This window comes from Leucopleurus acutus (assembly GCF_964270905.1).
Source record: "Leucopleurus acutus genome assembly, chromosome: 11".
Classification (NCBI taxonomy): Eukaryota; Metazoa; Chordata; class Mammalia; order Artiodactyla; family Delphinidae; genus Leucopleurus; species Leucopleurus acutus.
This window is the reverse complement of record NC_139152.1, coordinates 46,557,654-46,571,731: the sequence shown is the minus strand read 5'-3', so window position 1 is coordinate 46,571,731 and position 14,078 is coordinate 46,557,654. Positions and strand designations below refer to the sequence as shown.

The 14,078-nt window shown below is 52.3% G+C and overlaps 3 protein-coding genes across 5 annotated transcripts; 1 reads left to right on the top strand and 2 right to left on the bottom strand.

The window, feature by feature from the left end:
• Positions 1–448: 448 nt before the first annotated feature.
• Positions 449–3,787, bottom strand: MARCHF9 (membrane associated ring-CH-type finger 9; the record flags this gene model as incomplete). The annotated part of the gene is made up of 4 exons (XM_082849442.1): positions 3,058–3,787; positions 1,849–2,004; positions 1,035–1,227; positions 449–783 (listed from the first exon to the last, which is right to left on the bottom strand). The coding sequence occupies exons 1-4, from the start codon at positions 3,412–3,414 to the stop codon at positions 449–451; spliced, it is 1,041 nt and encodes a 346-aa protein (XP_082705568.1). The 5' UTR covers positions 3,415–3,787.
• Positions 3,788–6,572: 2,785 nt separating this feature from the next.
• CDK4 (cyclin dependent kinase 4) lies at positions 6,573–9,425 on the top strand. 2 transcript variants are annotated; one of them, XM_082850144.1, is made up of 8 exons: positions 6,573–6,671; positions 7,116–7,352; positions 7,516–7,651; positions 7,767–7,934; positions 8,099–8,208; positions 8,467–8,517; positions 8,658–8,793; positions 9,027–9,425. In XM_082850144.1, exons 2-8 carry the CDS (start codon positions 7,135–7,137, stop codon positions 9,117–9,119), a joined length of 912 nt encoding a protein of 303 aa, XP_082706270.1. In that variant the 5' UTR covers positions 6,573–6,671; positions 7,116–7,134; the 3' UTR covers positions 9,120–9,425. The 2 variants fall into 2 exon arrangements, with proteins under 2 accessions (XP_082706270.1, XP_082706271.1); XM_082850145.1 differs by lacking the exon at positions 7,116–7,352 and having other exon boundaries at positions 6,578–6,671.
• A 27-nt stretch (positions 9,426–9,452) lies between these two features.
• TSPAN31 (tetraspanin 31) lies at positions 9,453–12,370 on the bottom strand. 2 transcript variants are annotated; one of them, XM_082850147.1, is made up of 6 exons: positions 12,178–12,370; positions 11,506–11,634; positions 11,116–11,196; positions 10,685–10,816; positions 10,253–10,366; positions 9,453–10,152 (listed from the first exon to the last, which is right to left on the bottom strand). In XM_082850147.1, exons 1-6 carry the CDS (start codon positions 12,238–12,240, stop codon positions 10,078–10,080), a joined length of 594 nt encoding a protein of 197 aa, XP_082706273.1. In that variant the 5' UTR covers positions 12,241–12,370; the 3' UTR covers positions 9,453–10,077. The 2 variants fall into 2 exon arrangements, with proteins under 2 accessions (XP_082706273.1, XP_082706272.1); XM_082850146.1 differs by having other exon boundaries at positions 9,454–10,152; positions 11,467–11,634.
• Positions 12,371–14,078: the final 1,708 nt, after the last annotated feature.

The following is a 14,078-nucleotide window of genomic DNA, read 5'->3' as shown; positions in this document are numbered from 1 at the left end:
CTCATGCAGGGAATGGGAGGTCAATGTATACTAGTCTTATTGCCAGCTGCCCTGTGGCCATGGGGTGGGGATTGGGGGGGGTCTACAGCCCCTTTCTTCTCGCATTGGACCCCCTTCACCAAGTCACCATAGTGGAGCTGGGGGGCTGGAGGCCCTAGGAGCTGAGGTAAGGACGGTTCTCTAGGGAAGAAAAGATGCTCTCCCCACCTGCCCACTGGCTGCCGCAAGATGAGTGTGGGGAGCTGTCAGTGGGGGCTGGAATGTCATCCAGGCACCTCTACCCAGTGGGCAGTAGAGGCCAATGTCTCCAGCTTGAGGCTGCCCACAGAGATCCTCAGTGGTGGGGCAGTGTGCCCCAAACACCTTGTCCAGGTGGTACCTCCAGCAGCCATGACAGCTTATCTCTGGCTGATGCATTGTTTCAAGATCCCCACTCCTGGAGTTTAGTTCAGACTGTGGTGACCCTCATGACAACCTCGCGGCCGGAATGGGAACTGGAACGGGGATCTGGTGGCCGCAGCTGTCCAAGTAGGTGCAGGATTGTGTAACCACAGCGCTGAGGCAAGAGCGTCCGCATGCGCTGGGCGGCCAGGGGGCGGCTGGTGGCCCCAGTGGGGGGGCCCGTCCGTGAGGTCCTGGGGCCCGGCTTCCCTGCCGTCCCTCCCCCTGCATCTCCTCCTATGTCCTTGGTCTTGTCGTAATTCAGGACCTTCCACTGCTGGTTTACTGCCTGCCAGCGCTTGAAGATACGGTAGACAGAGGAGCCTTCATGGACGATGAGGCCTGAGCAAGAGGATAAGAAATCCAGGGTCAACTGCTGCCCAGACCTAGGCCAGAGGTACTCAACCAAGCATTTCTCCAGGGGGAGGAGACAGAATTTGCAAAGGGCCTGGAGAAGCAGAGAAGGGAGATAGCCCTAAAGGCCCCCAATGGTAGAAAATGTGGCCATGAAACTGAGGGAATGGGCAGGGAAAATTAAGTGTGTGAGTTGGAGAAAGATGCTGAGCAGGTGAGAGAGAGAGAGGTATCCTCACCTATGCAGACGACATCCATGAAGCCGTACATGCCGTAGCAGATCTGAAAAAGCAGATCTTGCCGTTGCCACTTGGCTGAAGGGCTGAGTGAGGACCAGATGAGCCAGGAGATGCTGGCGACAAGGAAGAGTGAGCCCAGAACTATGGCTGCAATCTGGACCTTCTCAATGACCGTCAGGGAGATGGCCTGCCACTGTGTGGGAGAAAAGGCTCCAAAAAGTCACAGAAAGAGACAGAGGGCCAGATTAGGGTGGCCCTGAATAGAAGGATACACCAGGAGCCTTCCAGAAACCCTTCAGGCAGGATTAACAATCTGCTTCTCTGTGCCTTGATCACATCTAGAATGTGGCATCTCTCACATTGAGACCATTTTCTGTCTTATTTTAGAAAGGCATGATCAGGCAGGTGCTCTGAAGCCAGACCATCTAGGTTTGAATTCCAAATCCTTACTCCATTACTTACTGGCTGAGTAACATAACTATTAGGATTATTATGAAGATTAAAAGAGTTAATACACACCAAGAACTTGACCCATAGAAAACTCTACATGTTTGCTACCAGCAGTAGCAGCAGCACTACCATCTTTTCTTCTTTTGTTATCCCAGGGCCTGGAACACAGGTGGCGCCCAATAAATGTCTTTGTGAGTAAATGAAGGAAGGGAGGATTTACAGACAGATACTAAATTATGGCAATGGTAGGGAGGGTGACTTTGAAATCAAGAGTAAATGGATAAATAGGCTCCCTGGAGGGTCCTTGATTCTAATTGCTGAAAGGCCCTTGCCCCAGTCTCAGAGTTCTCCCCTTGCACCTCACCTGCAAGGGATTCTTGGTGCTGATCGCCAGGACCTGGTACTTGAAGTAGCAGAGCTCACAGCTCCAGGAGCCCCGCTCGCTGATCCAGCGGATGAGGCAGGGCTGGTGCGTGCAGCGCACGGAGCCGTCGCAGCGGCAGGGGCTCAGGAGCTCCCCCTGGAGGAAGAGTGAGGAGGGTTCCTGTCAGCTATCGCCACCCGACCCCAGTCCTCTCCACTACAGGAGAGGAAAACCTCCTCTCCAGGTCAGTCTCCCACCTTAAAAAAAAAAAAAAAAAATCAGGCTTTTCACCCAAAACAAGGCAAGAAGCTAAGGCTGCACCCTAAAAGAAAAAAATTAGAGCTCAAGGTAAACTTCCCTGGCCCAATAGAAGAGACATGGAAAGGGACTAGGGGGGCGGGGGAGGGTTGGCCGGTGAATACTGGGTCTTCCCTGTTTCCAGAGTTTGAGAAGGGTGCTCTTTAAAGGTTCCCAAATGGAAGGCTACCACTTAGGATCTGGAGAGACAGGAGGGCAGGGTCAGAGCTTCTGAGCCATGCCTTCCTAACCCACTCCCCATCACTGTAAAGTATTTCACAGATGTGGTGCAGACTGGGATAGGTTACAGTACTCAGTTTCCACGTATCAAAAAGGGGGAAATCCTAAGGGTGTGAGTGGAGGGTGTTCCCCTTTAATCAAAGAGTAATTTCTCACGACATAGAGACACCCCCCCCCATACTATCCCGGGACAACTTTGTCCATAACATTTAAACAGAGGATATTCTTCGGAATGAGAAGGAAAGTTGTGGAATGGGAAATGAAGAAAAGTGCCCCAAGTAGAGAACTATCGAGGAAGGCAAGGGCACCGGCTGGACCCCTCCCTTCAAGAAGCATTATTCTCTCTGCCCACCTCTCAGAGGATAGGCCCTCTCAGCCTACAGAGACCCTGGGGTGAGAGAAGTGGGCGAGAAAGGGTGTCTCGGTTAAGGGGAGAGATTTTGAACCCTCCCAGGAGAAAGCCCCACCCCTTCCTGGGGACACCTGATCCCCCTCCACGCCAAATCTGCGCTCCCGGAGTCTCCAGCCAAGCCCCCCAACCTCACTCCATTTCCACCCCGGGCGCTGGGTCCCGCCCAGCTTCCTCAGGCCCCGCCCCCTGTTCCCGGTCTCCCCGAGCGCCCCAGGTGCGCGCCCCACCCCTCCCTGCGCCGCCGGATGCCCGGGCCTTACCTGCTCCGGGCCCTGGAAGCAAATTCGGCACTGGGGGGTTCGGAGCCCGCTGTCCAGGCTGCTGCTGAGCGACAGGGCGTCCAGCGCGCCCGGGGGCGGCGGCGGTGGCGCGGGCGGCGGCGGGGGTCCGGCCCGCGGCTCCTTGTCGCCGGCCAGGCCCCGGACCCTCGGCTGGGACCCGTAGTACTCCTCTTCGTCTCCGTCGCCGTCCCGGGTCGAGCAGCCGGCGAAGGGCGCCCAGCCGCAGCCGCCTCCCCCGCCCCCCCGGGGCTGCGGCTCGGCCCGGGGCCGCCCCCCGCCCGTCAGCACCAGCAGCTTCAGCTCGTTCAGGAACATGCGGAGCCGAGACTTGAGCATCGTCCGGGCGCCGGGGGGCGGGGGGCGGCGTGCAAGGGGGACTCGGGCGGCTGGGGGAAGGGAGAGGGCAAGGCCGGGAAGGGGGCGCGCGCTGGAGAGCCGAGCCCGGCCGGGGTCTTCGGGGCCTGCGAGAGCCGTTCACTGCTGCCACAGCCGGGGTTGCGGGGCTTGCGGGGCCGAGAGGGCTGGCGGCCCGGGGGCGGGGGGGCGGGCAGCCATGGCCAGGGCAGTGGGCGGGGAGGGGGGCTCAGGGTGTCGCGCCCCGCGGGTCCGGGTCCGGGGCGGGCCGGGCTCCCGGGGTTACGCGCCCCGGTCCTCCTGCGGCGGGGCCGCCCCCCATCGCCGTCCTCCTGGCCCCAGTCCCGCTCCGGCTCGCGGCTCCGGCTCGGCCCGTGCGCTCGGCGGTGGCAAATGGCGGCTCCTTCCGGCGGCGGCGGCGGCGGAGACCCCCCCGGAGCGGCGGGCGGGCGGGGCGGGAGCCGGGGAGCCGGTGAGGGATGGAGGGAGGGGCGGGGCGGGGAAGGGGAGAGGAGGAGAAGTGGCCGCGGCTGCGCATCCCCGCCCTGCCCGGCACGAGCAGGTGTCCCCAGAGGCGGGGGCGAGTGTGCGAGCCCGGGGGAGGGTGGAGGGAGAGGAGTGGCCAAGGAAAGGGGTGTGCGCTCGGGTAGAATAGGTGTGTGAATGGGTGTGTGTGTGTTGGGGGGGTGAGCGGGTGAGGATGGAAGGTGAGTGGTCAAAGACGCAGGTGCACCAGGGAGGGAGAGGCTTGTGCAAACTGGGAGTGTGCAAAGAAAGCAAGCTATGCAACTGTCAGAGGTGAGTGAGCAAGAGATGGACTCAAGCAATAAACACTTTTACACAAAAGACTGAAAAGTGTGCACGGTGTGTGACTATGGAAAAGAGATGAGTGTGTAAGGGATCGAATTGGATTGTAAGAGAAACAGAAGTGTGTAATTGTAATGTGTGAGGGAGGTGAGTGAGCAAGGGAGACTGGAGTGCTAAAGGGATGAGTGTCTTTCCTGGTATTCTGACCCACCACCACTGCAACTGAAGTGAACAATACGTAACACACACACATGCTTAGCTCTTTGCTTTTATGGGGGTCTTGACCCTGAGAACCAGTTGTACCCCCTCATCACATTATTTCTGCCTTACACTTACATTCTCCCTCTCCTCTCCTTTTCAGTGCTTAGAGAAAAGGAATTCCAGGGGAGCTCACTGTATCAAACACAATGGAAAAAACTAATTACAGAAAGAGTAATTAACAGGAGAAAGGAGGGTATGTAATCAGGGACAGACTGTCAAACTAAAGATCCTCAATAGAAAGTGATTAAGGAGAGTAATGCTCTTATGAAGCATTCAAATATTTTGGATGGTGGATGAATGAATCAGAAAAAGGGGCTGGAACCCAAGTCAACATAGAGGATGACTTCTATTTTAAAAACAGTGAGTGGAGGGTGAGGCTAAAGTGGACCCTGCTGGTGTAGGATGGAAGTTTGACACACTCAGAGACACTTAGCCTTCCAGAAGGTTTACAAACCAACCAATCCTAGCAAAATAGCCAATGAAACATACTCCTCACAAGCCCCTTAGCCAGTTAGGACCTTGAGATTTTTCTTACTAGTGTCCTAGTTGCCTTTGCCAGCAAGGGCCCAGAACTACAACCAGCAGAATGCAAAGAGGGGGAATCTATACTGACATGTCTTCCATTTTGCCCTGGAGCATGGTTTATATTAATCTCAAGCCTGAACTCTTACATCCTCAGGCAGATGGTTAAGGAGAATAGAAGTTAGGGCACAAGGAGAGCAAATAGAGTAATAGAATGGTTTCAGATTTTAGACAGTTTATCATAAATGAGACACTGATTCCTTCCTTCCCTTATTCCCATTCACCCAAAGGGTTGGGAGATAAAGAAGTTGGAGCCGGTGAGACAAGGGAAGTCAGAGAAACTTGCCTGTTGTCTACCTAGATGTCTGTGAACAGAGGCTATTTGGGAAGAGTCTGTTCTGAGGAAGGGCAAGGGCTAAGAAAGCTTGCGATAGGGGAAAAAAGGGAAACACAATGACCCCATATAAGGAGTCACAAGGTTTTGCAGAAGGGCACAGTCATTTTCATGCAGCGTGGTGGTAACTTCCTTGCACATGCTCACTCCTATATCTATCCATCTATATGTGTTGTATATAGTATCATACACATATATATACACATACACACATATGTCATAGCATCTTACTGCAGAAAAGAACCTTAAAGGTCAAGTATTCCTGTTTCCAGCTCATCAATAACTTCTCTGCCAGAAGGTATCTGGTCTCTGCCTTAACACTCCCAGGAAAAGGTGAAAGTTGAGAAGAGGGAAGGGTATTACCTTGCCACTCTTCCTGTTGGATTACTGTATTAATCTTCCTTCCATCAATCCTTTAATCCTAGTTTCGCCCTCATATGGGTACTGTCTACTCCCTATTTTATATGACCACATATAAAATATGTGGCTATATCTTTACAGATAGCCTTATCACTAGTTTAAAGGACACAAACAAAACCCCCACATAAATACAGGAAGCAGGACTCAGTAAAAATTTGTTGAATGAGTGAAACAAAGACACAAATGAGAATATGTTTTTCCGATAGCGGTGGAGCAGAAAGACGACAGCACCACCTCCCGTCCCCCGACCCACCTCCCCACAAGGAGAGAGAGTGAGAGACGGGTAGTGAGACTGGAGATGCACTCAGGCTCGGCTTCCAGCCCAGTGTTGGGAATCCTGGGTGGCCCAGGTTGCCATGGCATCGCGTTGGACTCCACCCTCTCTCTTCTCCCGCCCCAGCCCCGATCCAGAGTTACGGCAGCCAGTCACGTGCCCTGCTGCGTAACCACACCTCTGCTTCTCCAAGCAATGTCAAGCGGTCACGTGTGATAGCAACAGATCACGTGGTTGCCATCGCCCCTCCGCCCCTTTCCCCTCCCCGCCCCCTTCCCGTTCAAAGCCGCTCCCGGCTGCCCCTCTGCGCCTGAGTAGTATGGTCACGTGCTCCGAACGTCCGGCGTTCTCCCCGCCCCCTCGATTTCCGCGCGCCTCTTTGGCAGCTGGTCACATGGTGAGGGTGGGGGTAAAGGGGGCCGCTCTAGCCTGTGGCCTGTGTCTATGGTCGGGCCCGTAGCGTCCAGCTGCCCCGAACCGAGCTCGAGTGTATGGCGCGGCAGGAACCGGCTCCGGGGCCCCGATAACGGGCCGCCCCCGCAGCTCCAGACACGGGGTGAGGTAAGTGTAGCCCTTTCCAGGAATGGAGACCATACTCGCCCTCCACGGCTTCCTACGCGGGTTGGTTATGGAAGGGTCGGTCGAGGGCGGGAAGTGGGGCAGGGTGTGATATGTTCCTTTGTGGCCGTAGGAAGGTGCAATTTCAGGGACTGGGTGTAGGGTCTTCGATGTAGGGAGTGTGTCGTGTGGCATTTCCCTTGTGCGGGGTTCGATCACCCCAAAGGAAAATGCATTTTTTTATTCTAGGAGCTCACGCGGCTGGAGGGGTTGGGGTTAGGGTCATTGTGTTACCTGGGAGTCGGCATCATGAAAGTTTGGGAAAGGGACGGGATGCTGTTGGTGTTGTCTTTGTGATGTCTTTTGTGGGAGTCACTTTGTTGCTGCAGGCTCATACCATCCGAACTGTGGAAGGAATTTCGGTGGTAGGAGTCTCTGTGATTGTAGGGTCTCCTCTGGTCTGAGAATGGCTACCCCTCGATATGAGCCAGTGGCTGAGATTGGTGTTGGTGCCTATGGGACGGTGTATAAGGCCCGTGATCCCCACAGTGGCCACTTTGTGGCCCTCAAGAGCGTAAGAGTCCCCAATGGAGGAGGTGCTGGAGGGGGCCTGCCCATCAGCACAGTCCGTGAGGTGGCTTTACTGCGGCGGCTGGAGGCTTTTGAGCATCCCAATGTTGTGCGGTGAGAAGATGGAGGGTTGGGAGTGGGTAGTAAAAGGGAAAAGACAACCTAACCTATAGGTGTGGAGTGGTGGTCAGGAGAGAAGTGGGGACCCTGAGGGAATAGAGGAGGCCATGTTGGGTCAAAGATGATTGCACAGTGAGTTACCATTTGTTCCGGACAGGCTGATGGACGTCTGTGCCACAGCCCGAACTGACCGGGAGACCAAAGTGACCCTGGTGTTTGAGCATGTGGACCAAGACCTAAGGACATATCTGGACAAGGCACCCCCGCCAGGCTTGCCAGTGGAGACCATCAAGGTGAGTAAGGTGGGCAGACACTGAGAGGTAGATTGGGACCTTTGTAGTAGCATCTGTTGTGATTTCAGGTATGGTGCCTAGTTCAGTTTCTCTGTACCTCCCCCTTCCAAACCAGGATCTGATGCGCCAGTTTCTAAGAGGCCTAGATTTCCTTCATGCCAACTGCATCGTTCATCGAGACTTGAAGCCAGAGAACATTCTGGTGACGAGTGGTGGGACAGTCAAGCTGGCCGACTTCGGCCTGGCCAGAATCTACAGCTACCAGATGGCACTTACACCTGTGGTCAGTAGAATGATGGCAGCCAAAATGGCTTCTGGCTGGGGGAGGAGAGTGATTGCCCATAGCAGTTGAGAAGGCATGTGTTTGTCACATCCTTGACTTTAGTGAAGCAGTTGTGCTTCGGGGTAATTTGTAGGGCCCTCATCCACTCTTCTTATTCCCGTTAGGTTGTTACACTCTGGTACCGTGCTCCAGAAGTTCTTTTGCAGTCTACATACGCAACACCTGTGGACATGTGGAGTGTTGGCTGTATCTTTGCAGAGATGTTTCGTCGAAAGTATGGGGCCCAAGTATCCTGAACATCTTGAATTTCCCAAATCTCATATTCGTAAACCACATCCATCCCCTGCTCACTCTTCCACTTGAATTCTGGCCACCTTGTCCGTAACCAGCAGGTCTGAAATGTCGTGGGATTAGGAATTTCGTAACCCTTTATTCTTCTTACCCTATGTTTTGAGCCACTAAGCAGTAGTCGTTCTACTACCGTATCTTTGAAAATGACTGCTACCTAAATGAATGTCTCTTTTCACCTTAGGCCTCTCTTCTGTGGAAACTCTGAAGCTGACCAGTTAGGCAAAATCTTTGAGTAAGTGACCTGCAGAGGGGAAGAGTTTTCCATTCTGAGTCCTTCTCTTTCTGCTGAGCCCTGAATGGCAACTGGCTCTGCCCCTGGAGATGGGGGCTGGAGAAGGGCCCTCCTGACCAGAATTCTCCTGTTCCCCATAGCCTGATCGGACTGCCCCCAGAGGATGACTGGCCCCGAGATGTGTCTCTACCCCGAGGAGCCTTTTCCCCTAGAGGGCCCCGCCCCGTGCAGTCGGTGGTACCTGAGATGGAAGAGTCTGGAGCACAGCTGCTGCTGGTACTGGGCTTGGGCGTGGGCATGGGGTGAGATTGGGGTGGAAAATGGAGCAGGATAAAAGGGACCCAAACACATGGTGGTTACTGAGACTTGTTGGTGGATGGGCTAGTTTTTATTGCTGCTTTGAATGGCTGTCCGCAAAGAGGGATATAGAAAATAGCTCATCCCTGGTATTGTTGGGGGTGAGCGGAAGTCTTTTTTCATGGTTTTCTGACCTTTGCCTCCCTTCTCAGGAGATGCTGACTTTTAACCCACACAAGCGGATCTCTGCCTTCCGAGCCCTGCAGCACTCCTATCTACATAAGGCAGAAGGTAACCCAGAGTGAGCCATGGAATGGTTGCAGCAGAACCGAGAGAAGAGAAGCCAACATTTCCCTTCCTTTGAACATTTGAGTGGAGAGCCCCCCACTAAGAAGGTGATCCTCTGCCTTCATCTCTGAGGCTATGGAGACGACTCCAACTTTTTATAGAGAATATTTTGCTGCCTTAATGACATTCCCCTCCCACCCCTCCTTTTGAGGCTTATCCTCCTCTTGCCCCCTCTGTGTCCTTACGCCAAGGGGTATGTCCCTTGTTCTTCCCCTTCCCTATACCTTGATATTGGGATCCTTTTTTATACAGGAAAAACAACAAAACAAAGAAATCTGGTCTTTTTTTTTTTTTTTAATGTTTCTTTCTCTGGTTGGCTTTGCCGTTTGGGGATTTGAAAAAACCATTTGGAAGATGGAACTTCCCCGCACATTCTCCTTAGGTCACAGGGCCTACATAGTCAGTGGAGCCCCTCAACTAACTAAAGAGAAGAAAAGGCACTTACGTTGCTTCTTTGATTATGGAGTTTAAATGGTTTTTATTTTTATATTCACTGAACTTCCCCAAACCGAGTCCTGCTTATTACAAGAGTGCTTGGTTTTCTCTCTGGATCTGTCCCTGATTTACTCTTGGAGCAAAGATGTGTTGAGATGGTCTAGTATGTGGAAGGGAGAAGAGGGGAAACAGCCAGGAATGACTCCAACCCCCATCCCATTTCATGCACTGCCAGGAGCTTCCCATATTCACTTAGGGAGAGAGGAAGGAAGGTTTTTCTTTATTCCTTATAATCTTACTCCCAACAAAAGATTGCCAAGGCATAAAGCCTAGCTATTCAGTCATCTTTAGGGAGCATGGCAAAGGGCCTTTCCTTTTTCTCAAACAAAAAGGGCTGTAGACCCCAGGTTTTCCCTAAGGGAGGAAGAAAAAGCTTAAGGAAAGCAGACAGCAGGAGAGAAGTCAGAAGGATCCAAAGTCTCATAGAAAGGCACTGGGGTTGGCTCGAGGATCCTTCTGATTCCGAAATCTCATTGCTAGCCACATACCAAGGATCTGTAGAAGCAAAGGGAAAGAGATAAGCACCAATTCTGAATCTCTGGGGCTAAGCCTTAGAGATGCAGAGAAAGGACATAAGGGAACTAGAGAATGTTACCTCTGTAAAGCTAAAGAAGAGTCCAATGCCCCCCAGGATTTTCAGGGCTTCGTCGGAATGCTTAAGAAACTTTTCTCCACACATCTGGCACGTGGGGCTCCGGCTCTTGCAGATCTGAGGATAAAACACACGTATGTGTGTCTGAGGATGCAGAATCGTTACAGTGCTCTATCCTAATATCTATGGTGAATGACCCTAGAAACTATCTTCCAGTTCCTGATCAGTACCCTACAGACTGGAATCTCACTTGGCTAATTCTCTAGTCTCTGTATCCACCCCACCACTCCCACCAGCACACAGCCCCAGTACAAGTGAGCTACTAGAGAGAGGCAATCATGTTCAAACTCAAATCTGCCAATTTGGGCATTGGCCTTGCCCAGTGTCAGTCCATTCCCGCCCTGGCACCCTGCACGCTTTCCCACACCAACTCACTGCAGTGCAGAAAGCATAATCTTGTTGGTCCAGGGTTGTGAGGTTGAACAGGCCACAGCAATCAAAACTTCTTTCCAGTTCATCCCGGGTCTTGTTGCTCATGACCCACCAGGAAGCATTGATGACATCTGTCTGCAGGGTACAGGCAGAAGAAAATTATTTGCTGCTAACCTTAAGAACCCCCTACATCGTGATCCCAGTGCGAGTAAAGGGAGTTAACATCCTTCAGAAGCAAAGGTGCAGACACAATGATAGCTACCCACTTCCTCTGGATCATCCTCGTGGACAATTAGCCAGACATCCCAGAGGAAGCAAATGGCTCCAGATTCTGGAAGTAGTGGACCTAAGAATGACCTTTGGGGCCAGACTGAGAGTAGAGTTAGAGGTTAGAGGCGGAAAAAAATCAAGTACCTGAAAGGGCACCCTCTTACCTGTTTGCTTAGGTTAATAGCCAGACATGAGCAAGAGATTCCAAACTGGAAGATGAAGACCAAACCAAGGATGATCATGTACTGAGAGGAAGAGTTATGGAAAAAAAAAAAAGTCATAGATTCTTTTATGTTCCACCTATAATAACTATCTGATCTAGTCATAGAACTTATAAAATTATGTCAGTTGAAAACAATAAAATCATCAGCTTCTGTTTCATAGAGTATGGTATAAGGGAGGGCAAGGAGGCATATCCCCAAGGTCCCTGAGGTCTCCTACCCTTGTCACTAACTTCCTAGCTGACTCGGCCCTCCGACGAGCCCCAGTGCCCCCATCACTTCAGGTCAGGATACAAAGAACAGCAGTACTTGGTGGTGGTTGACAGCACCCACCAGTCCAGCCACCGCGATGAGAAGAAGGAAGACTCCCACAACGATGACTCCTCCGATGATGTGGATGCTGGACACCAGACCCAGGCCCCTAGCCCAAGCAGCCACTCCAATGAGCAGCAAGCCTACCAGCTATGGGAAAAAGAGCAGGTACATCTCAAAAGAATTCTAGTGTGCACCACAGCCAAAGGCCATGGCCGGGGAGGGGGGGCGGCGCCCGGGGGTTGGACAAAAAAGAACTGAGTTTTGTGTGAATGAAGGAGAGGAGGTGCTACTATCAGGGCCGGGAGCATCCCTGGGCGTTCCTCCCATCAGAGGTCAGAACGGCTGGGATAGGGGTGGGAGGTGGCAGGGATAGTAGAGTCTATGAATGTAAAATGGAACGTTTAGCTTCATCCATCACTTCTATTTGGGAGAAACTTAAGTTCACAAGAGGGAGGGCTGGGCCTTTAAGCCCACAGCCTTCAGTTCATTACCCCCACCCCCAGACAAACCCTCTGATCACCGGAAGTCTCCCCTCATCCCACGGAAGTCCCCAGGAATTCCCTCTTCGCCGGAAGTTCCCGGGAATCTTCCCGGAATCCCCAGTACACCCCTCTCCCCATCAGAAGTACCCTAGAGATTCTCCCTGCTCGCTTTTCCGCCCTGAAGCTTCCCCCAGCTCCAAAACCTCACCATGTAGACTACGTTGAGCGCGCACAGCGCATTCTTGGAGCAGGCAAAGCCTCCGCAAACCATCTCCCCAGCTTTGGGGACCCAAGTGGTCCCAAGGACTTGGGGGGAGGGTCGTGGGTACCGTCTTCTTGGACCCCGACAGCTTCTGTCTCTTTAAATCGAGTCCAGCCAAACCCAATCCTCTGCGCCTGCACCGTCCCACCCCTGCCTTTGCATTGGCGAAACTCGGGGCTAATCCAGGACGTCGATGGCCTGAATGCCAATCAATCTGCATTGCGTCACTGAACCGCCTGCCGGCCCCTCCTTTAGGTTCTTTATTGGATGAAACTTAAAACTGGGGGCAGGGCTTCCAGAGATTCTCAAAGTGACCAGAGCCTAAACTTCAAAACCCCGGATTGAAAACAGAGCTTTCTGTGGTGGCAGCTAGAAGAGGTCTTATCCGAGGGAGGAGGCTCTAGAGAAACTCCGGTGAAGAGAGAGAAGGTGCCGGTGAAGAGAGAGAAGGTGCCGCTTCGAGGGCCGGGTGAAAGAGCTCCTCCCCTCAAGGGAGTGCCCTCCCGCCCCTTTCCCCTTCTCCTGCAGTGACTTCATGATGACGCCCTCGTTCGCTGCTATTGCGTCACACGCTGGAACACCCAGAGAAGCAAAATATTGAGCTATTTACCCCGGCTACAGAGGCCCCGGGTTGGGCACAGCGACACCTAGCAAATACATGTTTGCAAGTGCGTCCACTGGTACACATAGTCTGTTCCATATCCCCTCCTAACGGGATGTGTGAACATGCTAGACATTCAATATGAAAAACAGCAGCCTCGGGCCGGCGCATTCCTGTATGTGACAAAGCCACAGGTACAGACATGAGTGTGCTGGAGTCTTCAGAGTACATGCCTGATCCTGGGCGCGTTAAAAAAAAAAAAAAAAGACAAAGGGAGGGGTCTGGAATATGCATAAATATGAGGGGAAGGAGGAGTCCACATTTTCACTAGGCGCGGCCATAGTGGTTGATCAATATTTGTTTATTATTAAATAAGTGCTTTGACACACGGCCTTCTTCGTGGGGATGGGAAAGGGCATAGTTCCTCTTTCCCCCAAGAGAAAGAGGCAGTCATAGTAGGAACACAAATGAAAAACCTCCCTTCAAACCCACAGAATGATTTACATTTGTGCGTACTTAGATTCTATGACTGCGTAAGTGGCATCATCTTACCGCTAGAGTCAGACTGCATGGGTTCCAACTTTGCCACTTACTAGCTGTGTAACCTTGGCCAGTTACTTAAGCTTTGGCCTGTGCCCGTTTCCTCATCTGTAAAATGGGGATAAATAACAATACACCTACCTCTTGGGTTGTTGTGAAAATTGAATGAGTTAATATATGTATATAGAATGCTTAGAACAGTACCCGGCACATAGTAAACACTCATTGTTAGTTATTACTGTTCGGGCTATTTTACAGTTGCCCGTGGGTAATCCTAACCCTAATTCTCCTCTCCAGCTACACATTAATATATTAAAATCCGCTATCCTTCACGAATTAGTATCAGTTAGATACGCAGGAGAAGAGGCATTTAGCAGGGCCAGAAAGGTTTGAGTCCTGAAACAAAATGATTACATCAAACTATCCACTATTTCCCCCCTCACCCACCCCTGCATCTTCATTCTTTCCTTCAATTCCTCATCCACCCTCTTCTCTCTCAGGTCCTAAATCAAGGGCAAGACAGTGGTATTAGGGATAAGGGGAACTTGTTGGCAAGCATCTTAGTTGGCTGGTGTAGTGAAAAGGGTATCAGGACTACAATCAGGAGACCTAGATCGGTATCCTTGTGTCACCTCTTACTGGCCTCTCTGAGCTTCAGTTTCCTTTTCTGCAGAATAGGGATAAAAATCCTACGCCTTGGGCCTGT

What these genes read in the sequence shown, in the direction of transcription:
- CDK4 (XM_082850144.1), top strand. Translation starts at nt 7,135, where the DNA reads ATGGCTACCCCTCGATATGAGCCAGTGGCTGAGATTGGTGTTGGTGCC. An exon ending in GAGCATCCCAATGTTGTGCG is followed by an intron (nt 7,353 to 7,515) that starts GTGAGAAGATGG and finishes TGTTCCGGACAG; the next exon opens with GCTGATGGACGTCTGTGCCA. An exon ending in AGATGGCACTTACACCTGTG is followed by an intron (nt 7,935 to 8,098) that starts GTCAGTAGAATG and finishes TATTCCCGTTAG; the next exon opens with GTTGTTACACTCTGGTACCG.
- TSPAN31 (XM_082850146.1), bottom strand. Translation starts at nt 12,240, where the DNA reads ATGGTTTGCGGAGGCTTTGCCTGCTCCAAGAATGCGCTGTGCGCGCTC. An exon ending in CGCTCAACGTAGTCTACATG is followed by an intron (nt 11,635 to 12,177) that starts GTGAGGTTTTGG and finishes TTTTTCCCATAG; the next exon opens with CTGGTAGGCTTGCTGCTCAT. An exon ending in ATTATGCTTTCTGCACTGCA is followed by an intron (nt 10,367 to 10,684) that starts GTGAGTTGGTGT and finishes TTTTATCCTCAG; the next exon opens with ATCTGCAAGAGCCGGAGCCC.